Source organism: Crocodylus porosus, unplaced genomic scaffold (assembly GCF_001723895.1).
Source record: "Crocodylus porosus isolate Cpor-Errol unplaced genomic scaffold, CroPor_comp1, whole genome shotgun sequence".
Taxonomy (NCBI): Eukaryota; Metazoa; Chordata; order Crocodylia; family Crocodylidae; genus Crocodylus; species Crocodylus porosus.
In genome coordinates, this window is record NW_017728943.1 from 16249263 (window position 1) to 16267806 (window position 18544).

Consider the following 18544-nt stretch of genomic DNA (forward strand, 5'->3'; position numbering starts at 1 on the left):
GCTGAGTCAGTCTCTGTAGCTGGATGCTAGAGGTCACTCAGCTCCTGGAACTGCCCTCTCATAGATTAGACTAAACCCTAGGCCCTGATGAGAGCTGGGTGAATAATGTATTTATATACATAATGTCAAAGAATCCCTTATTTGAAGAAAAAAAATATAGAGCTCCATGGTTCTCAGGAACACTACTTTTATTTCACTCATGCAAATCTTGGTTAGGTGGGGGGGAGGTCTGTTCTGTTTAGCTAATCTATCTGTCCAGCTCATTCAGCCAAATATATTGTTTCCAAAAACCAAGGGGCCTTGTACAGCCAGGACTCTACTATAACTACTTCCATACTCTTAGGAAAAGTCAGTGGTACTCCAATCCTGTTCCCTCTGGTGCTCTGTTAACCAGGCTATGAAACAAAGAGAGTTGTCCTTGCCTCCCTCCTCACAGCACAGCTGTCAGCCAGCTGCAGAGTGCAAAGAAGCAGCAGCATCCCCAGGGCATGGGAGAGACAGCAGTTACTGTAAGTGCTCCCCACTCACATCTTGGGGCTGCAGAAGCAGCAGGAGGCAGTACCTGGTGCGAGGGTGTCTCATCTGCCATTATATGGGCCCTGATTGAAATACTTGGTGTCAGAACCAGAGCATCTTACTCAGGGAACATGTTTGTAATTCGTAAACAGGCCCATGTTTTCTGAATGCTATCTCCTCTGAGGCCTGCAATTTGGAGTCAAGAAGGGCACAGTTTGGACCTCACTGATCTATTCCAGCTTCTTACCCTGAGATACTAAGCAGCTCTCTGAGACGGGCCCTCAGGTTCTCATAATGGATTGGTTTTCTGCAGGCATCACAGTGCTAAGTCTGGTGTCCAAGCCAAAATCCAACCAAATGACAACCTGCTAATCTATTTTCATTTATACATTGGAATTAAGATAAAGACATTTTTCTACCTGGTACTCAGCTTAGTCTATATCTGCTTGATTCCAGACCTGAGGAAGGGCATTTTGTACCCAAAAGCTTGTCTAACATCTCCCCCAAACATAGAGTTGATCCAATAAAAGGCATCAGCAAACAACTCTTCCTTCTTCCATACTCTGTGGACCAGCATGGCTACCACAACACTATGACCCTGCTACAATCCCCTCAACAGTTCCAGATGAAGAAGTCCATCTCCTATTTCTTGTTATATACCGTTAGTTGGAAAAGACAAGGTGCCACCTTACAGAAGGCCCACTAAAACAGGGGCCTCTGCATGTGCTCCATATAAATTAAGACAGCATAGAAATGCGACACAGTGGTATCATGATCATTATTTTAATTTATTATTATCATTATTAATTATTATTATTATTCAGTTTGAAAAAGGAGCCTGGAGCCACGCGTTACGCTAATTGGCACATTTTTGCTTTATTCTTTGAAAACAAACTGGGGTTTAATTCTCACTCGTTTGTTTGTTGGCCATTTTCTTTTGTTCATTCCATCACATTGAAAAAGGAAGAGGAGAAAAAAAGGTGGTCGGTTGTTTTTTTTTTTTCTTTTTCATTTCACTTTGTTTTTTAAACTCACTCGAGATAAGGTTTGGACTCCTCAGATGAACAGAACATTGCACACACACACTTGGAACAGAGAGAGAGAGAGAGAGAAAGAAAGTGGGGAGAGAGGAAAGAAGAGAGAAAGGAAGGAGGGGGGGAGAGAGAGAGAGTGAGAGAGAGAGAGAGAGTGAGAGACAGAGCACTCGCGGTGGGCAGACAAACACACGCACGCGCCAGATCAAAGAACTCTGATACAGTGCAAGAATTTTCCCAAAATGATTGGATCATCATTACCAAAAAACTCGCCATAACAACACCAAGAAACAAAGAAATGTTTAAGCCACACTGTTTGACTGGGATTTTTCCTGCTTTTTTTTTTTCCTTTAAATGTTTGCCACACAGAGAGAAAAAGGGTTTTAGAGGGTATGGGGGTGGGGGGACAGACAGGCTCACAGGTGTGAGCAGGAAAGGGAGCAAGATTGGGGGGGGCTGGGCTGAGGAGGAAGGATAAGGGGTAGGGGGAGGGAGGGAGGGGCAAAAGGGAGTCATTTCTTAATGTTCAGGCATTTTCTTGGTCCGCCTTGCTGTCTTCTTCTTTCACCTCTTCCTGCTGGGCACTTTCAGTAGGTTTGGTTTCTTCTACAGCATCTAGTGGGGAAAGAGATGGCTCATGGTTAGTTGACCATATTAAGGGGAGTGCTCACATATATACTGCATAAGCATTGGCTGGTTCCAAGTTCTCTATTCCCAAAATGGCACAGCTCAGAAAACTCTTACCCATGGACACCTATGTGAAATGAGTTAACCGGGGTGCAGTCCAGCACCTATTGGAGAGGTGCCTGCATCACACAAACTACCAGCACCATAGGGACACAGGACTGAAAAGGCCTTCCTGGGGTCACTCCGGTCAGCACCTTGCTGTCGTAGCCAATCACAATGTACAGATCGTTGCACGCAGTGCACTGATTAGCATCTTGGTTTAGGAGTGAAGACAAGAAAATGGCTAAAGACTGAATCCAACATACAGATATAATTGCAGGAATGGAAAAGAGCAATTAGGTCACTTAACATCTCCTATTCCTTAGCAATTTCTTATCCCCGAGCCCCACCCCCAAAGCTAGTTCTTAGTTATTTCCCAGTCTATATCTATTGACACTTGTCTCTGTCTACTCTTAAATAAGCTATGACGTGAATTCTCCACTGTCCCCCTCCCTCTCCTCTCTCCCTGCCCTGAGTGTTTGGAAGTTTGCATTGTCCATAGGGGGAAGGTTCGATAGTGCTGAATACAGATGAAAGCAAATTTGTATCTAAACTGACTAAGGCTTTGTAGAAATGACTCTAAACCCCTATGGAATTCAACAGAGACTGAGAACTTGTCCGTAGATTATTTTTTAAAAGAAACCTTACAGAAGTCTATAGGTTGGATATAAAATTCTATGAGAGGTTTACAATCCCATTCAAGGGCTACTGTGGTCTGTTAAGGACTACAGAATTTCCCTTTCAAAGTACTCAAGCTGGAGCTGTGCCACTTTTGTGACTTGAGACCTTCTGTTCTCCAGGCCTGTCATTCAGGCACATTTTACCAGCACTCAGGTCATGCAAAAAAAATTAAAATAAATGTCAACAGTCAGAACACAGGAAGAGAGGGGAAACCTAGAGGAGATAACAAAGGTTGAAGTAGAGCTGTCCGAGTTGGAATGGACCTTCCTTTGTGCCATCCCTTTGCTTTGTGGCAGGATTGATGCCATTGCCTGATTCCACTGCACTCTTTGGCAGACTAGTATCTTGTCTGAATCCAGGATATCCCTGGTAAGATAAAACCACCTTAGTATGATCCCATCTGGGTTCAGTTAATCTTGGAGCTGCTTCCTTGTCTCTGCACCATATGAGGATTCCTCCATGCTAGGAGGGAAAGATTCTCCCATGGTTGGCTAAGATGGCCTTAGGGTGATTTTGTACCAGTGTGGAGATAAAAAGCTAGCTTAAGCACCCTGAAAGACCTGACTCACTTTGTGCAGGGGTAAGTGACTCACAAGTCAAGGGAGTAGGAAATTCAGCTCTTATTTGTGTTAAAAACTGAGCACACAAATAAAAGATCCCAGTTATGTTTTCATAATAGCTGACTTCAGAAGTGTCTGCCACTATTGTATGTGGATTGGATACATTCCCAAAAAGTTACTGCTGGTGAAATGTCAGGAGCCAACAACACTGAAACCTTGTGTAATTCATGGAAGAAGCACAAAGGTGGAAGTGATGGGGCAGGACCTGCCTTCTACCACCTGGTCGATATGCCATAGCACTGGTGAAATAAAACAACAATTCCCTAGAAAGGAACTTCGTGGCTTGTGGCTCATTTAGCTCTGGAATTGCTGCAGTGCTATCAGTAAGGGTGATCCTTAGAATGGGGACAGTTGTTGTGTAGGAATTATATCGAGACCACCAACTCATTTTTGCTAGGCTATGCTCTGCAAGCTGATGTTTACTATCAACCTTGGCCATAACCAAGTCTCCTAACCTGTCTTGTTAAAAAAAACTTCCCCGTTGTCCTCTGTCCATAAGGATGGCTTTTCAGATGTGTGCAATTCCCATGCCGCTACTGTGTTAATTAAGAGCTCCACTGTGCTCACATTGCTTAGCTCTCCAACCCACTGTGCAATAATGAGTTCCTACTCTAATTGTTCCAAAAATCTTTTGGTGCATCCACATGGCCAACTCATCCTGCCTAAGTCCTCCCCCGGGCTGCTGACTTCCAGCCAGCAGAAGCACACATGCGTTTGCTTTTTCATACTCCTAAGCAACATCACCTAGCACTTCTCAATACCTCCTCTGGATAACAGATGCAACAACTGCCATCCATGAGGAGTGAAATAAGATTACTGATTTAAATGGGAGGCTTGAACAGGCCATGCATGGTAAGGAGGCCAAATAAGGCAGGGAATCTTAACTGCTCTAATAAATTAGCAGGTTGCTGCAGTCATTCAGCAGTTGTGGACTCCTTCTAACCTTGCCCTTCTCTAGAGCTATATCAGGTGTTTAGGCAGAGGAAATCAAAGCATGGAGAGGAGACGTGATGGGTGAAACACAATAACTAGTAATTAATGTGGGGCAAACCAGATAGACTGCTCCCCCACCCTCTCTCCATATCCAAGTATTTTGTTAGGCAGTGGCCTTCTGCCTGGTTTCCAGCTAAAAACAGACATGGTGTTGGGTCAATATTAACTTAATCCACTGCCCACAAACCCCATGAGAGGTGGGTAAAAATGATGGTGAAACCAAGACACAGAATGGCTTACATGGCCGGTCCTAGCTCCCTAATACCAGATCCAAGTTTAGAATCGATAATAGGCTCCTTCTGCCTATTCTCATGTTCAGTACTCAAGGACACAATGCCTCTTGTAATGGCCTTAGTTAAGTGTACAAGAAATGTGATGTTAGGCCTCAAGTGAATAATATTAGCAACATCAGAGCAGTGTGGGGAAGCTCACAGGAATGCTGCCTGGGCTGTTCTTGCTAGATACATACATAGATGTCATAGACATTAGGGCTGGAAAGGACCTTGCAAGATCATCGGGTCCAGCTCCCTACCCAAGAGGCAGGAAGTCAGCTGGGGTCAAATGATCCCAGCAAGATAGGCATCCAGGTGTTTCTTCAAAGTGTCCAGAGTAGGTGTTTGCACGACCTCTGCAGGGAGTCTATTCTACATGTGAGACTTTAGAGCATAGGAACTACATAATGTACCCATGGCATCTCTCTGGTGAGCTACAGGGGTTGTAGATGGCCTCTCTGCTGGCCAGAGAATAGCCTTTCTGCAGAGAGAGCATCCAGGTAGCACAGAATTCATATGTATGGTGGCTTTATGCCCACCCCTTTCATTTCCCTCCCCATAGGAGTTACAACTAGAACCCAAAGAACTATAGTTTCGTAGTTGGTAGGGTTGGAAGGGACCTTAGCAGATCATCAAGTCCAAACCCCTGCCATGGCATGAAAGAATGCTGGGGTCAAATGACCCCGGCTAGGTGATTACCTAGTCTCCTTCTGAAGACCCCCAGGGTAGGAGCAAGCACCACTTTCCTTGGAAGTTGGTTCCAGATCCTAGCTGCCCTGACAGTGAAGTAGTGCCTCCTGATGTCTCACATGAACCTACTCTCAATCAACTTGTGGCTATTATTCCTAGTTATTCCCGGTAGTGCTCGGGGGAACAGGGACTCTCCCATTCCCAGCAGGTCCCCCTGGTAAGTTTATAGATGGCCACCAGATCCCCTCTCAGCCTTCTCTTGTGGAGGCTGAACAGGTTCAGGTCCCATAGCCTCTCCTCATAGGGCCTGCCCTACTGCCCCCTGATCATGAGGGTGGCCCTCCTCTGGATCCTCTCATACTATACACAGCCAGGGATCATTTAGAAAAGCCTGGAACCTGCTCTAACTTATGCTTGGGCTGAATTAATCCCTGGTTGCCTGTGAAATCAAGGAGCTACAAAAACAGCTTAAAAGCTACTTTTTCCACCTAGCTAAGTCCTGCCCTTGGCCAAGGAAGCCTTGTGCATCTTTCACTAATTTTCAAAAGAACCAAATTCTAACAAGAAGCCTCCATGAAGAGTGCATGTGAAAAGATTCAGTCACTGGTCTCTCATATGCACATAGGAAGGGAGTCTGCAGGTTCTAGGGGGAGGGAAGTGTTCTGAGGGTATCTGTGGCTGCAGCTCTTGTGGCTGGTTCAGATCTGTACCTACTAGCAGAAGTCACTGTCAGTAGTAGGGTACAAAATTGTGCTTAAAAAAGGAAAGCTATACTGTTCAGTCACAGGATCATAGAGAAGTGAGACAACAAGGAACTGGAGCCACCCCTTCCACTAGTATAATTCAACCCATCTCCATTAACTACATTGCTAACTTATACCAGGGTCTGACTTGCCCAGCAGATAAAATAGTCCATCTCCCTTGCTCCGCAAATGCTCATCTTCCTGCAATATTGTTCTTCCAGGATTTCTCTGGTTTAATGCCCCAAACACAGAGGTTTCTACTCCATCTCTGAGGAAGACTACTAGACAGTTATCTATTAGATCTCATTGTTGTTCCAAGATTGGATGTGATTCTCCACTACTTTGAATCTTGTATTGTCATTTCTCCAGGTGTGGAATGGATCTACCACACACCCTGATCAGATCTGTAGTCTCAAGTAATTGTACTCTATTCAGCATTGGTGAGGACTCATCTGGAGTATTGTGTCCAATTTTGGGTCCCATACTTTAAGAAGGATGTGGACAGTATGGAAAGAGTCCAGTGCAGGTTTTCCCCTTTTGAACTATCATACAGATGGCAACCAAGGGAAATTCTTAATTCGATCAAGGAAAGTTGGGAAGAACAACAAAGTAAAGATCGGAACCTACTTCAATACGTGATGCAACTGAGACAATACGTGGAGGTGACATAGAGGGAAGCTTTAAGAAATCTGAGGGAGGCACAAGAACAGCCAACAACCCATTATAATCAAGGGGTTCAGAAAAGGAAGTTTGAATTGGGAGACCGCATATGGGAAAATTAGACTCTGTATTGATTTCAGAAAAGTAAATGTGGTGGCTAAGTTTGATGCATACCCAATGCCAAGGGTAAACGAAATGGTGGAGAACATCGGACAAGCCAGCTATATCTCCACACTGGACCTCACAAAAGGCTACTGGCAGGTCCCCTTAGCACCAGAAGACCAAGAAAATACAGCTTTTGCCACACCATGGGGCCTATTCCAGTTTTGCCATATGCCCTTTGAATTACACGGAGCTGCTGCAACGTTTCAGCAGCTAATGGACAAAGTTTTAGCCCCGAACGGGGGTTGCACCATGGCATATATAGATGACATTATTGTGTATATGGCAGATTGTTTGGGGCATTTAACAGTACTCTGAGCAGTATTGCAGGTCTTAAGGGAGGTGGGGGGAGGTGGGGTTAACCGCCAACCCGAAGAAATGCACCATTGGGAAGGAGGAAACATGGTACTTGGAATTCCAGGTGGGAAGCAGTAAAGTATGACCTGTGCTGGATAAAGTAAAGGCACTAAGAAAGTATCAAACACTGCGAACAAAGAAACAAGTGATGGCCTTCTTGGGGCTGGCAAATTATTATAGAAAATTCATTCCTCACTTCTCAGAACTAGTGGTGCCCTTGACTGAGATGGTAAGGGCTGCAGCTCCAACCAAAGTGAGATGGACACCGGATGCAGAAACAGCATTCCAAAAGGTGAAGGATGCACTTTGTACACAGTCACGGCTATATACACCAGATTTCAATAAACCCTTTCGGTATTGACAGACGCATCAAACTGGGCCATTGGTGTGGTGTTAGTCCAAATGGTGGAAGGAGAAGAACATCCAATAGCTTACATGAGTAGAAAGTTGCACCCACCTGAAAGGAATTCTGCTACAATCGAGAAAGAATATTTGGCGATAAAATGGGCCATAGAAACACTTTGTTATTATCTGTTAGGTCAGAAGTTTACATTAATTATGGCCCACATTAAGTGACACCCCACTGAGATGGCTACAAAGTATGAAGACAGATAATGCTAGGCTGATGAGATGGGCTCTCAGTCTTCAACCATACTACTTTGTGGTGCAGCATCGGCCAGGGGCTAAGAACATACGTGCAGACTTCCTATCTAGACAATACGCAGAAGAAGAGTGTGCAGAGGGGAAGGAAAGACCCCAGACAAAAGAGAAGGGGGAGGTGTAACAGGGAACCCTAGCCCTGTTACTAGAAGGCAGGTCAAGTGTTCAGAAAGACCCCAGACAAAAGATAAGAGAGAGGGGTGTGTAACAGGGAACCCTAGCCCTGTCACCAGAAGACAGGTCCACCCCTTTAAGGCCAGAACTTTCTGGGCACAGAATGCTGGTAAGGAGAGGGCTAAATACTGACCCTGGCCAGCTAGTCAGCTAACCAGAAGGGGCAGGCCGGGACTATAAAAACCCTGGGGAGAGCAACAGTTAGGGCCAGCAGCTGAAGGGGAAGGAGTGCATCCCAGAGCTCCATGGAAGGCCTGGTGAACGGTCCAAAGGCTGGAAGGTTGGACTACGGAAGCCCTGAGCGATAGTAGCCGCCCCAGAAGCCAACGGTGGGGAGCCAAAGCACAAGCCCAGCGTAAATGTAAGCTGGCATGTGGCTTTCTTTGATCACATTTTTTTTCCTTGGGGGTAGTTATTCCCCATGGATGGGACTGTCCTTATTTCTTTTGGTTATTGAATAACAGCGGTGGTTTGGGTGAGGCTATTAGGGGAAGGAGGAGGCCTCATTTTGGGGGCCCACTACAGGGTGGGGACCGTGGCACCAGTGAGGGCGTGGCTTTTTGCAAGATTTTGGGGCACCAGAAGGTGCAAACTTAAAAGGCCAGGGTGGTCTGGTGCACCTGATGGGCAGTCTTGGGGTTTTTTTGTGAGACTGGCCAGGACCACCCCCTGACCTTGAACTTGTGCTGCTCTGGCTGTAGGGCTAGTGGCTAGACTGCTGGACCAGGGAAGCTGGGCTCCAGATTAGAGCAGGAAAGAGGGCCACAGGCCTCAAGACAATGAAAAAAAGGCTAGAGCCTTAGAGTCAGACCCTGTTTGGTGGGTTTAGATGGGGAGGTCTAGTTAGAGAAAGACCAGGGCCAAGGCCTGTGGAGGCTCAAGACCCCAACACAAGAAATACAATAGGCAGTCTCCTGCTTTCAGGAACATCAGCATAATAATTTCCATCAAGATGTGGCAGATGAGAGAGAGTGGGACACAAGAAACCTTAACGGGAACTCCAAGGTTGCCCCACGTAGGGCGCGGATAACAGGGAAGATGGTACTGGGGAAGGCAACAATCTCCATTCTTAAAAACTGCCAAAAGCAGGTTAGACAAACACTTGGCTGGGATGGTTTAGTCAGTGATGATGTTGCCTTGAGCAGGGGTTGGACAAGATAGCCTTGTGAGGTCCCTTTCAGCCATACTTTCCTAAGATCCTAAGTACACAGATGTACACTTTCCTCACCTACTTTGCACTTCCTGTGAGCCAGCATGAATGGCAACACAAGATTCAAGGCAAGAGAGAACCAAGCCCCATTCATGTACACTTTTTCTCTTTTTTTACTCAAAATTGACATGTATCAGATGCATTGTTTTGGTCAGCCAACTCTCCAGATCCCCATACTGTCACCAAGAATTTGGTGAGTTGGCATCATACAGCTTTCTCCCATCACTCTGTCTCTGTGCCTGACTGGGAGAAGGAACATGCAAAAATCCCTCATTTGTTTGGAAACTGTGGGTCTGAGATGTACAGAGATGAAGCAGGAAGACCTAATAAAATGAAAAGAAAGGGTACATGGAAGCAGAGCAAAGGGAACCTAAACCCACAGAAAATTAAAAGACAAGACTTGGGCTCTGTGAGGGACCTGGAATAGGTGGCATCAGAACCGAACACGGGCATGGGTAAACCAGGCTGCTGCCTGGGGCCCAGACAGAAAGGGGGTCCGAAAATGGTAATTTCTTTTCTGTTGTTCAATTATTATTATCTTTATCTCTGGCGAAGTGGGGGGGCGGTCAATACTAAAAGTTATCCTGGGGCTGCCAGGAGTCTAGGTATGGTGCTGGGTGGAGTTAAGAAATTGCATAGAAACCTTACTGGGCCCATAACATGAAACCAACGAGGCTTGGGTTTGGTGAAAAATAAGACAGAAGAGGCCACATGAAGACAAAGCAGGAGTTATCATGTTCTATAAGCAAACGGCCTCTGCATAGATTATCTTCACAATTATTCTAATACACCTCAGTCCTGACCCACAGCTAGCTTCCCTGGCTCCCTGTTGGCTGCTCTGCTGACATCTCTCACTCCCGAGGACAGCACCCTTTGCCACTCCAGCCCTGGGATCCCTACACAGCTGTGGGATTATATATTGACAGCACACTTAAGGATGGATGTTCTTGAACATGCCCTGTTCATCTCCTCTTAGTCACGTATCCCAAACCCAGAAATATGACAGAAAGACTATGGCACCCCTATGCAGGCATTTTGGAGACCTCTGCCTCCAACATGCTACACAGTACAGTAGATACAGGGGTGTCCCAGGAGTGGCTTCACAACTTCATTTCCAGCTGCAGCACACGTGAGTGGTAATGGGCAGGGTGCAAAAAGCATGGGAAGGTCTCTCTATGAGTGTACTGGCAACACCATGTACACATACCTGGGGGATGCCAAGCACCTACGACTCCCACTGACCTCTGCTTGAAATTGTAAGTGCACCATACCTCTTTAAATCAGGCCCTCCCACTGTAATGAACTCAGAGAAAGCTCCCACCTGTTGGTGCTCCATTTTATTTCTTGGAAAGGGTGAGAACTACGTCTGTGAACCCTGCTGGCAAGCAAGTCCATGAACATATGCGGCTAGGGATGCTGTGAACCTGAGCCAGGCAGGCAGGCAGCAATTTTGTTGGATGGTGGCATTTCCAGCTGTCTTCGCCTACGCAGTGCTCAAATGGATGAGCTTTCAGGCTCAGCTCCAGCTCCTTCCACTGCCCTGCATTAGTGAAATTAGGTTGACTGGATTTCCGGGTAAAACACTGCCTCTTGGGACCTGCCCAGCTCCCTTTTGACTTGCCAAGATAAATTAAAACAGAGTAGACAACCGAACATAATTGTAGTAGTAGTAACCTCTCTGCTGGTCATTTCTTTGTGGCTAGTGGCTTTGGGTTTGATCTTTTTGTTTTGTTTTTTTCACTCTTTGCCTCTCTTTTTCATTGCAGATCTCGAATTATTGCACTCGAGAGAAAAGAAATTACACAAATGCTTTGGGTTCCTAGAGCAGATGGAGGGAGTTGCCTGTATCACTTTCCTCCTGTTTTCCTAATTCTTGCTAACAGTGCTCCCTCAGAAATAACTCTCTCCTTTCCTCACATTACACTATGGCCTACTCAGCACACCCACACACTTACTTTGACATCTGCTCTGGTCCTAGTAGCAGAGAAGGACCCCAGCCCAATGATGGTCTAAAACCACCTCTCTTCTTCTTCCCTAAAATTCCTGCAGCAAATACAGTTTGAAGAGACCTGAGAAACAAACTCTCCAATACTGTGTTAAGTGGTACTGGGCTGTTCTTGGCCACAGTGTTCCACCCCACTGGTCTATTTAGGGACATTTCAGATCCTTAGGGGGTTTGGATAGAGGGAGGTCAAATCCTTGGACCTGAGCCCTCCCAAGGACTGATGAAATTTGAATCCAGACCTGATTCTGGTCTTCCCAACTTGGGCCCATCTACCCAAAACCATGTATCCATCCATCTTCACCACTGCCATCCAAAACTGAACCCTGGAAAAGTATGGCTGGCTTGTGATGGTGGAATGGAAGCCCTTTATGTTCAGAGTTGCTAACACTACTTGTTCTTACTTCCCAGCTTCAGATTGATGTATAGCCTTGTCCCTGTGTTCAGCTGCCTCATTCTTCATGTAGTGGTAAAAGCTAAATGAAAACATTATCCCCCTCCCTGGGGCATCTTTGACCTGATAAAATACTGGGGAGATGGAAAATGGAAGGTCTATCAAGATCCTTTGAACTGAAGGTCTTTACTCTGGAGTATTGTGAGCTCACCTCCATGTCAGGGGTCCTGGTGAAATCATACAGCCTATGAGCTCCGAGTCTCCTTAGCAAGCAGACAAGGAGTCTCTGAGCCCTATTTCACCACAGTAGGATGTCGAATGAGAGGGAGAGACAAGTGATGCAGCAGCTGTCAGCAGGCAGGTGATGGGGAAGAGGGGAGGCACCCTGACTTGTCTATTCTCAGGTACAGTGGCCCCTGGATTTGCTGCAAGAGCCTGGAGGAAAGCTAGTAAACAACATTTTGGCTGGCTTTAGGCCAAGAGTCCTATCACTTGGGGTCACCCATTCCTGAATCTCCTCTCATTCTTGTTTCAGCCCCATTCTGCTCAGGCCCACAAGGGAGGAGAAAAAAGCATTTGCCAGTCCCAATGGCAACACTTTGGGCCTTGCACTGAGGCCTGCCTCTGTTTACCTTTCCCAGCTCTGAGGAGTGTCAGATCTGACTCTGTTGCCTCTGCTGCCTTCTTGCTTCACCAAGCTGAAGAGATGACAGCTTCAGGAGACCTCTGTTCCCTGGCTGCCAATGGACAGGAAACTCCATCTTTCTTTCCCATTTGTGTGTGCATTAAATGCACAGGGACAGTGGGAAGGATGCTCAGTGTGCGTGTGCAGGTGTATGTGTGGTGGGGGTGGGGCCGAGGCCAGCTAGGATGGCAGCTCAATTGCAAGGCTTCTCACAGTGTCTAGACACCAGCTGCTTGGTTGCCATGGAAACTCTCCAACTTTGGCCGATGGCGGATGGGCGGGAGCAGTACTGTCTCTCTGGAGGGATCAGGAGGTGGTTGGGGAGAGGCAGAAAGAGGAGATGCCATTTGCAAGCAGAAGCAAGGCCTTAACCCTGTTGCTACTACAGTTGCACACACACACAAGGTTTCTTGGGGACAGGGAAGAACTGGCTTCATTACCACCCCTTCTGCATCTGCTCCTCCAGAGCCAAGCCCAAAAGCTGAGATGACTGGCCAGGCAATTTCTGTCTGGTTGGTTTTGACTCGCATCGACTCCTGCCTGTAGCCAGTTTGCCCCCAACAAAATAAGGCTTTCTGCATGCAGGCACTGCAACTGGGGCACTGCAGGGAGGGTAGGTTGCAATGATGCCTTATAGATGGCAGAGCTTGCCTGAGACAGCACACGTCTCCCCTCCATGCCCCTTTGGTGGAGAGCTGCAGCTTCTGGGAAGGTAGCATACTCTTAAGGTGGCAGCAGCAATATCAGCTAGGGCAGGGCTGTCCATGGGCAGCATCTACGTGTGATGCACAGCAGATCAGATAGGGAGCACAGGGCTGGGAGAAGAAAACAGGGGAAGGGGCACAGTGGCACTCGTGAAAGGCATGGGCTTAGTTTGTGGTGTGCCTACCATAAAGGTTGTGCCCACTGAGCTAGGGGGTTCATTTCAGGGCTATTTTATTGCTCTAGGGCTAATGGGTCAAACTTATCTGGCCCCACAGGCCAGACGAGTGGTGTGAGACAGGTCTGTAGGCTGGATCTGACCCACAGACTGGTCCCACCTACTGGATCCAGCACACGTCCTAGAGTCGCTGAAGAAGATGGCACATGCAGCGCAGTCCTGGTTCAGCCGTTCCAGGGCTGTACTTCAGCTCCTCTGCTGCTCTGGGACCATAACGCTCATGGAGGTCACTCCAGGGCTATAGGGATGTCTGCATACAGTGGCTGCTACGGGATGCGCTGCTGGATCTAGCACAGAGACAACATGCAGTGGAGTGGGCACCATGTGCAACATGGTCCTGGAGTGACTGGAGCAGGTGCTGGGGCCTGATGAGAGCCCAGTTCCAAGACCCACAGGCAGCACTGGGGCCAGACAACAGGGCTCTATGGGACTACATATTTGGCACCTAGGAAGTGGAGGGTAAGTGTTGCAGTGGCTGGAGGAGAGGCAAGTAAGAAGATACTTGAGAAACAGAAACCGTGAGCAGATACAGAGGAGCTGCATTTGTCCACACAGAAGGGTACTGGCTTTATTTGTTTTACCTCAAGGCACCCAGCATTTAACAGGGGGAAACTGAGGCACAGAGTGCGGCAGTAATACCCAGGGAATAGGTCAGATCTTATACCCAAATTCCTGATGTACCCACTCTTTAGGAGAAAGAATAGTTGATCTCTAAGCTGGATTTAAAGCAAATGCTAGAGGTGAAAAGCTCCCATTCCCTCTCTCCTCAGCCCCCCAGCCTCCCAAGGGGCTTTTCCACAGTTACTCAGGCATTTTTAGTTTTTACAAGTCATGATTTTCAACACATGGGCTTTGCAACCGTAATAATTTTACTGTAGGGCTTTTGTAGGAGCAGATCCAGAGGGGGTGCAGGAGCATGGTCCCACTCTCTTTTGGCTATGTTGTTTCTGCATGCCTCCCACTCAGCCCCTTCTGTCCCCTGCTGATGAATTCAGCAGGGGCGGGGAGGCAGGGAAAAGGTGAAAAGCAGTAGTGCTCACCTCCTGGGCTCTGAAGCCACACAAAAGCAGGGCCAGGCCCCACCCCCATCAACTGCTGAGCTCAGAGCTCACTGTACCCATGTGGCACAGCCAAAGTGAGGGGACCACAGTCTCATTCCTAGATCTGCTATTGGGATTTTGATATGCAATATGAAACATGCAGTGTGTGTGTGTGCGCGCGTGTGAAAATGATGTAATTCACTCTTAATCTGAAATTGCCTTTGTGACCTGCCCTGATGGATCTATTTCCTCTGATCTGCTCACAGTATAAGTATTTATTTGCCCTTCATCACTCTAGTGTCTTTAATGGATACTATTCTTATGATGCCTTTGCAAAATAAGGAACTATTGTCATCTCCATCTCATAGATGGGGAACTATGGTACAGGGCTGACAAGCAACTTGCCTGTGATCACACAAGAAATCCATGGCAAAGCCAGGAATAGCACACAAGTGAACAGACTGCCTTCAGTTAAGTGCTCTACCAACTAGACCATATGTGGTACCCAAGGGCCTAGTCTACAAAATTAACTCTTGTTGTATCACCAAAATGTTGAGCCAATTCACACTGCAAGGCTCCTGCACAGTAGCAGAACCCTCCTTTTCTCTGGCAAAGTTAAGCCATCTCTACCAAGCATCATAAAGCTTCTGCTGCTATCTGGCAGCACACAGAAAAGATATATAGACGTTCCCATGCCTTCAGTTGGGCTGCCATGCTCCATTCAGTGGCTGGTGCCTTTCCAAGATGTACTTCAAGCTCTGGCAGCACATCGTTCTGTAGTGGAAAGCTGAGAAGCCTCCATGGGCATGCCTGTGGTGACTGCTATCTGCTGCTCTGGTGGCCTAATGGGGAGGTAAATACAGATGAGGCCTAAATGTTTCTTTCACAGTTGTAGTATCCATGATCCTACCAAGAAGCCAGTCCACTGGCAACTGTTCTTTGATGCTTCTGGCATCGGAGTCCCTGTATGGTTGAAAGACTTGAGATTTGCGTGAAATCTGCTAACTTTTATTAGACCAACTAAAATGGTTGGAAAAACCTTGTCTTCCTATGTCCTTAAACCAATATCTCTGAGATCTGGGGGGAAATTCAGGAGCCTGAGAAATAGTCATAATAGTCCTGCCTTAGGCCCAAACCTGCAATCTGGCAAGCTTGTAGGTGGCCCACATTTTCAGAACCAGCATCAAGACTGGAGGGAAAAGCCAGTTATGATTTGATCTAACCTCAAGGAAGGAAGACGTTCACAACCCATTTTCTGTACTTTCCCATCCTAAAGTTACTTCTGGGAGCTCCACCAACAAAAAAACCCTTCTGTGAAATATTATGTTGTTTGAACAGCTTGATTACACAGGTTTTTACTTGCTTCCAGCTGTGGAAGATGACATTTCACAGCTGGTACTGGCTCATAGATTGGAAAAGTCATCCTTGTCTGACATGGCAGGCAGAACAAAAGAGCATTATTTGTGTGTCCAATTCGTTGCTCAGGACAGCAAGTCAGGGACACACACAGGTGCCCAAAGTAGTTGCTCATATGGCTCTTCCCCCGCATCATTGCTCAGTTGGGCCACTGGCTGAGGATGATTGTCTGGAAGATGTGTGTGAGGATTTGTGCCAAGGCAGAGATATGTTTGAAGAGTCCAGTCTTTTTCAGCCTCTATGTGCACCCACAGAGTAGATGCACTGAAGAAACTACAGAAGGCTCAAGATACCAAAGAACTCAAAGGCTTAGGAGAGATCACAGTGGAGCAGACAAGAAAAATACCTGTCATGAAAATTACCTAAGTTCATAGGAAGATTCTTTGCTCAGTCTGGATTGTTACAGCTAACACAATGAGGAGGCAGCAACTTGGCAGGCATTCAGAGAGGCCATGCAGGTTGTTTTGAGGTAGCACTGCCCAGTGATAGAAGCTAGGTAGACAGGCAACCCTGCTCAGGAGGGTTTTATCTACTGTAGCTATTCTGCCCACCCTACAGATGTGGGGGTAGCACGAATTCTTCCAGCACCTCGGGAATAAATTACACCACTACTCCGCCTAACTCCCCACTCTGTAATTGACAATAAGACAACAATTTGCTCCAGGCTTGCTACCCAATCCCACTTGTGCCTGCCTTCACCCAAGCCTTGAAGGAACATGCCATTTATAACTTACTTGACTGTTAGTCTCCATTACTAAATCGAAGAAGGCTGATAAATTTGGGCTTCACGGAGCTCTCAGGTCCCTCCCAAGTAACTCTAATTGCCATGGAAACCAGCAATAAACCTAATCTCTGGCCTGATGTGACATGGATCCAAGGAGGAAAGGGAAATGACACATTAGGAGAAGATGTAAAATGTCTCCTTTTCTTCATTTTTCTTTAGATGTTGTTTAGATGCTCTAAAGAGTTAATGTTTGCTTTTTGAGCTTCCATCTGTCAGTAGCCATCTTTCTAACAAATGACTTCAGCAGCAACAACATCAACAGTGCCAGAGGTCCACATCAAGGGTATTAATATTTTACATGCACACAGCAGGCATCAGTCCACAGGATCCCTAAGTGCCTTGCCCCTGCATATAAAACATGCTGGTGGAACACACTGAGCTTTGGGATACCATTAGGGAGGGAAGCTGTGCCACCAGCTTCAGTAGGAATGGGTTCTGGTTTCCTCATCCAAAGCATGACAACCAGGGTATAGGAGGGGACATTATAAACAAGGACATTGGAAAAAGTTCCAACTCTTAGGGAAAGTGCTTCAGCATCTTTAACATTCATCCTGAACAGGCTGGACCTTATTTTTATGGTCTCCCCTGAAAGACCACAGGAGCATCTACAGACACAATACTTAGGAAAAGCAAAGGTCTGACCTTCTTTATACATCTGCTGAGTCTGAAGATGCCACAGGGCTAAGCTGGACCAACTGGCTGATTTTAAGGTCAGTGTGCTGCTGTAGGGCTTTGGCTGGGGCAGAGGACATAGTCAAATGTTTCTGCTTCAGAAACTTAACAGCAGCCTTTCACTCTTTCCCCAGTTTTTACTGTGTGTGCCTTGTTCTCCACTGCCTGGCGTTTTCTCACTCAGACACAAGTTACTGGGTGCAGTACCAAGGTAACAGTGAAATTCTACGATCTGTACTATGTAGGCAGTCAGACTAGGTGATCTAATCGCCTTCAAACCCATGAATCAACAAGAACAGTTTATGCTTGTGCTGCAGACACCTTGCCCTGGTGGAAACTACAGTGTGGCGTGGCCTTTACAACTTAGAACAAAAGACCCAAGGCAAAGCAGGAGGGAGGCCTGCTGAAAAGTCTTATGCAAAGTCTGAAAAGTCTCATGAGAAGGCTAAGCCATGTTTCCATCTGCATTCTTTTCTATCAAGGTGGCCGCCCCTGTCACCAATAATTCCAATTTCAATTAAAATTGAAGAGGCATTTTTAAAGTACCTCCCATAGTTTGTACACTGCAGGAGGGACCTTCCACCCTCTGAACTTTCTGAATGCTGCACCTAACAAATAAAGGGCAGCTGCCTTCAAACAGTCATCCTGTTTTAATTGGCTGACAGGCTTTTTACAATAAGAATTCAATTATTCAGTTAATGAATTCAGCCTGGATGCAAGAGCATCCCTGGTTGGGCAGCTGTAAACAACTCCAGATGAATGGAGCACAGTGGCAGGCCTCACACTTTATTTCCTCAGTCAGCCCAAGCCCAGATAGACCCCTTTCCTTTCCCATTTTTGCCCCATGCAGTTCAGAATCATGGGCAGCAGAGGGCACTAGTGTAGTTCTCTTCCTACTTGTGGTGTATGTCTGTGTAATGCCACTCCAAAAAAGCATATACTACATACCCTAGCATGCACCAGCACCTAGTTCTCATGAAGTGGAGGTTGGCACCCAATGCACACACAAACCATTGGAAGGGTGACCACCAGGATCTGGGGGAACGTTTGTTCACCAGAGCGCCCCAAGGGATGACGAGGTCGAACGGTCACAAACTCCTGCAAGACCGTTTC

The 18544-nt window shown here is 46.7% G+C and overlaps 1 protein-coding gene across 1 annotated transcript in view; it reads right to left on the reverse strand.

The window, feature by feature from the left end:
- Positions 1-2002: 2002 nt before the first annotated feature.
- GAP43 (growth associated protein 43) overlaps positions 2003-18544 on the reverse strand; it is a 79564-nt gene continuing 63022 nt past the window's right edge. The window contains exon 3 of the mRNA XM_019548770.1: positions 2003-2165. Within this exon, the coding sequence (XP_019404315.1) occupies positions 2077-2165 (89 nt within the window). The 3' untranslated portion in view covers positions 2003-2076. The remainder of the gene's footprint in view (positions 2166-18544) is intronic.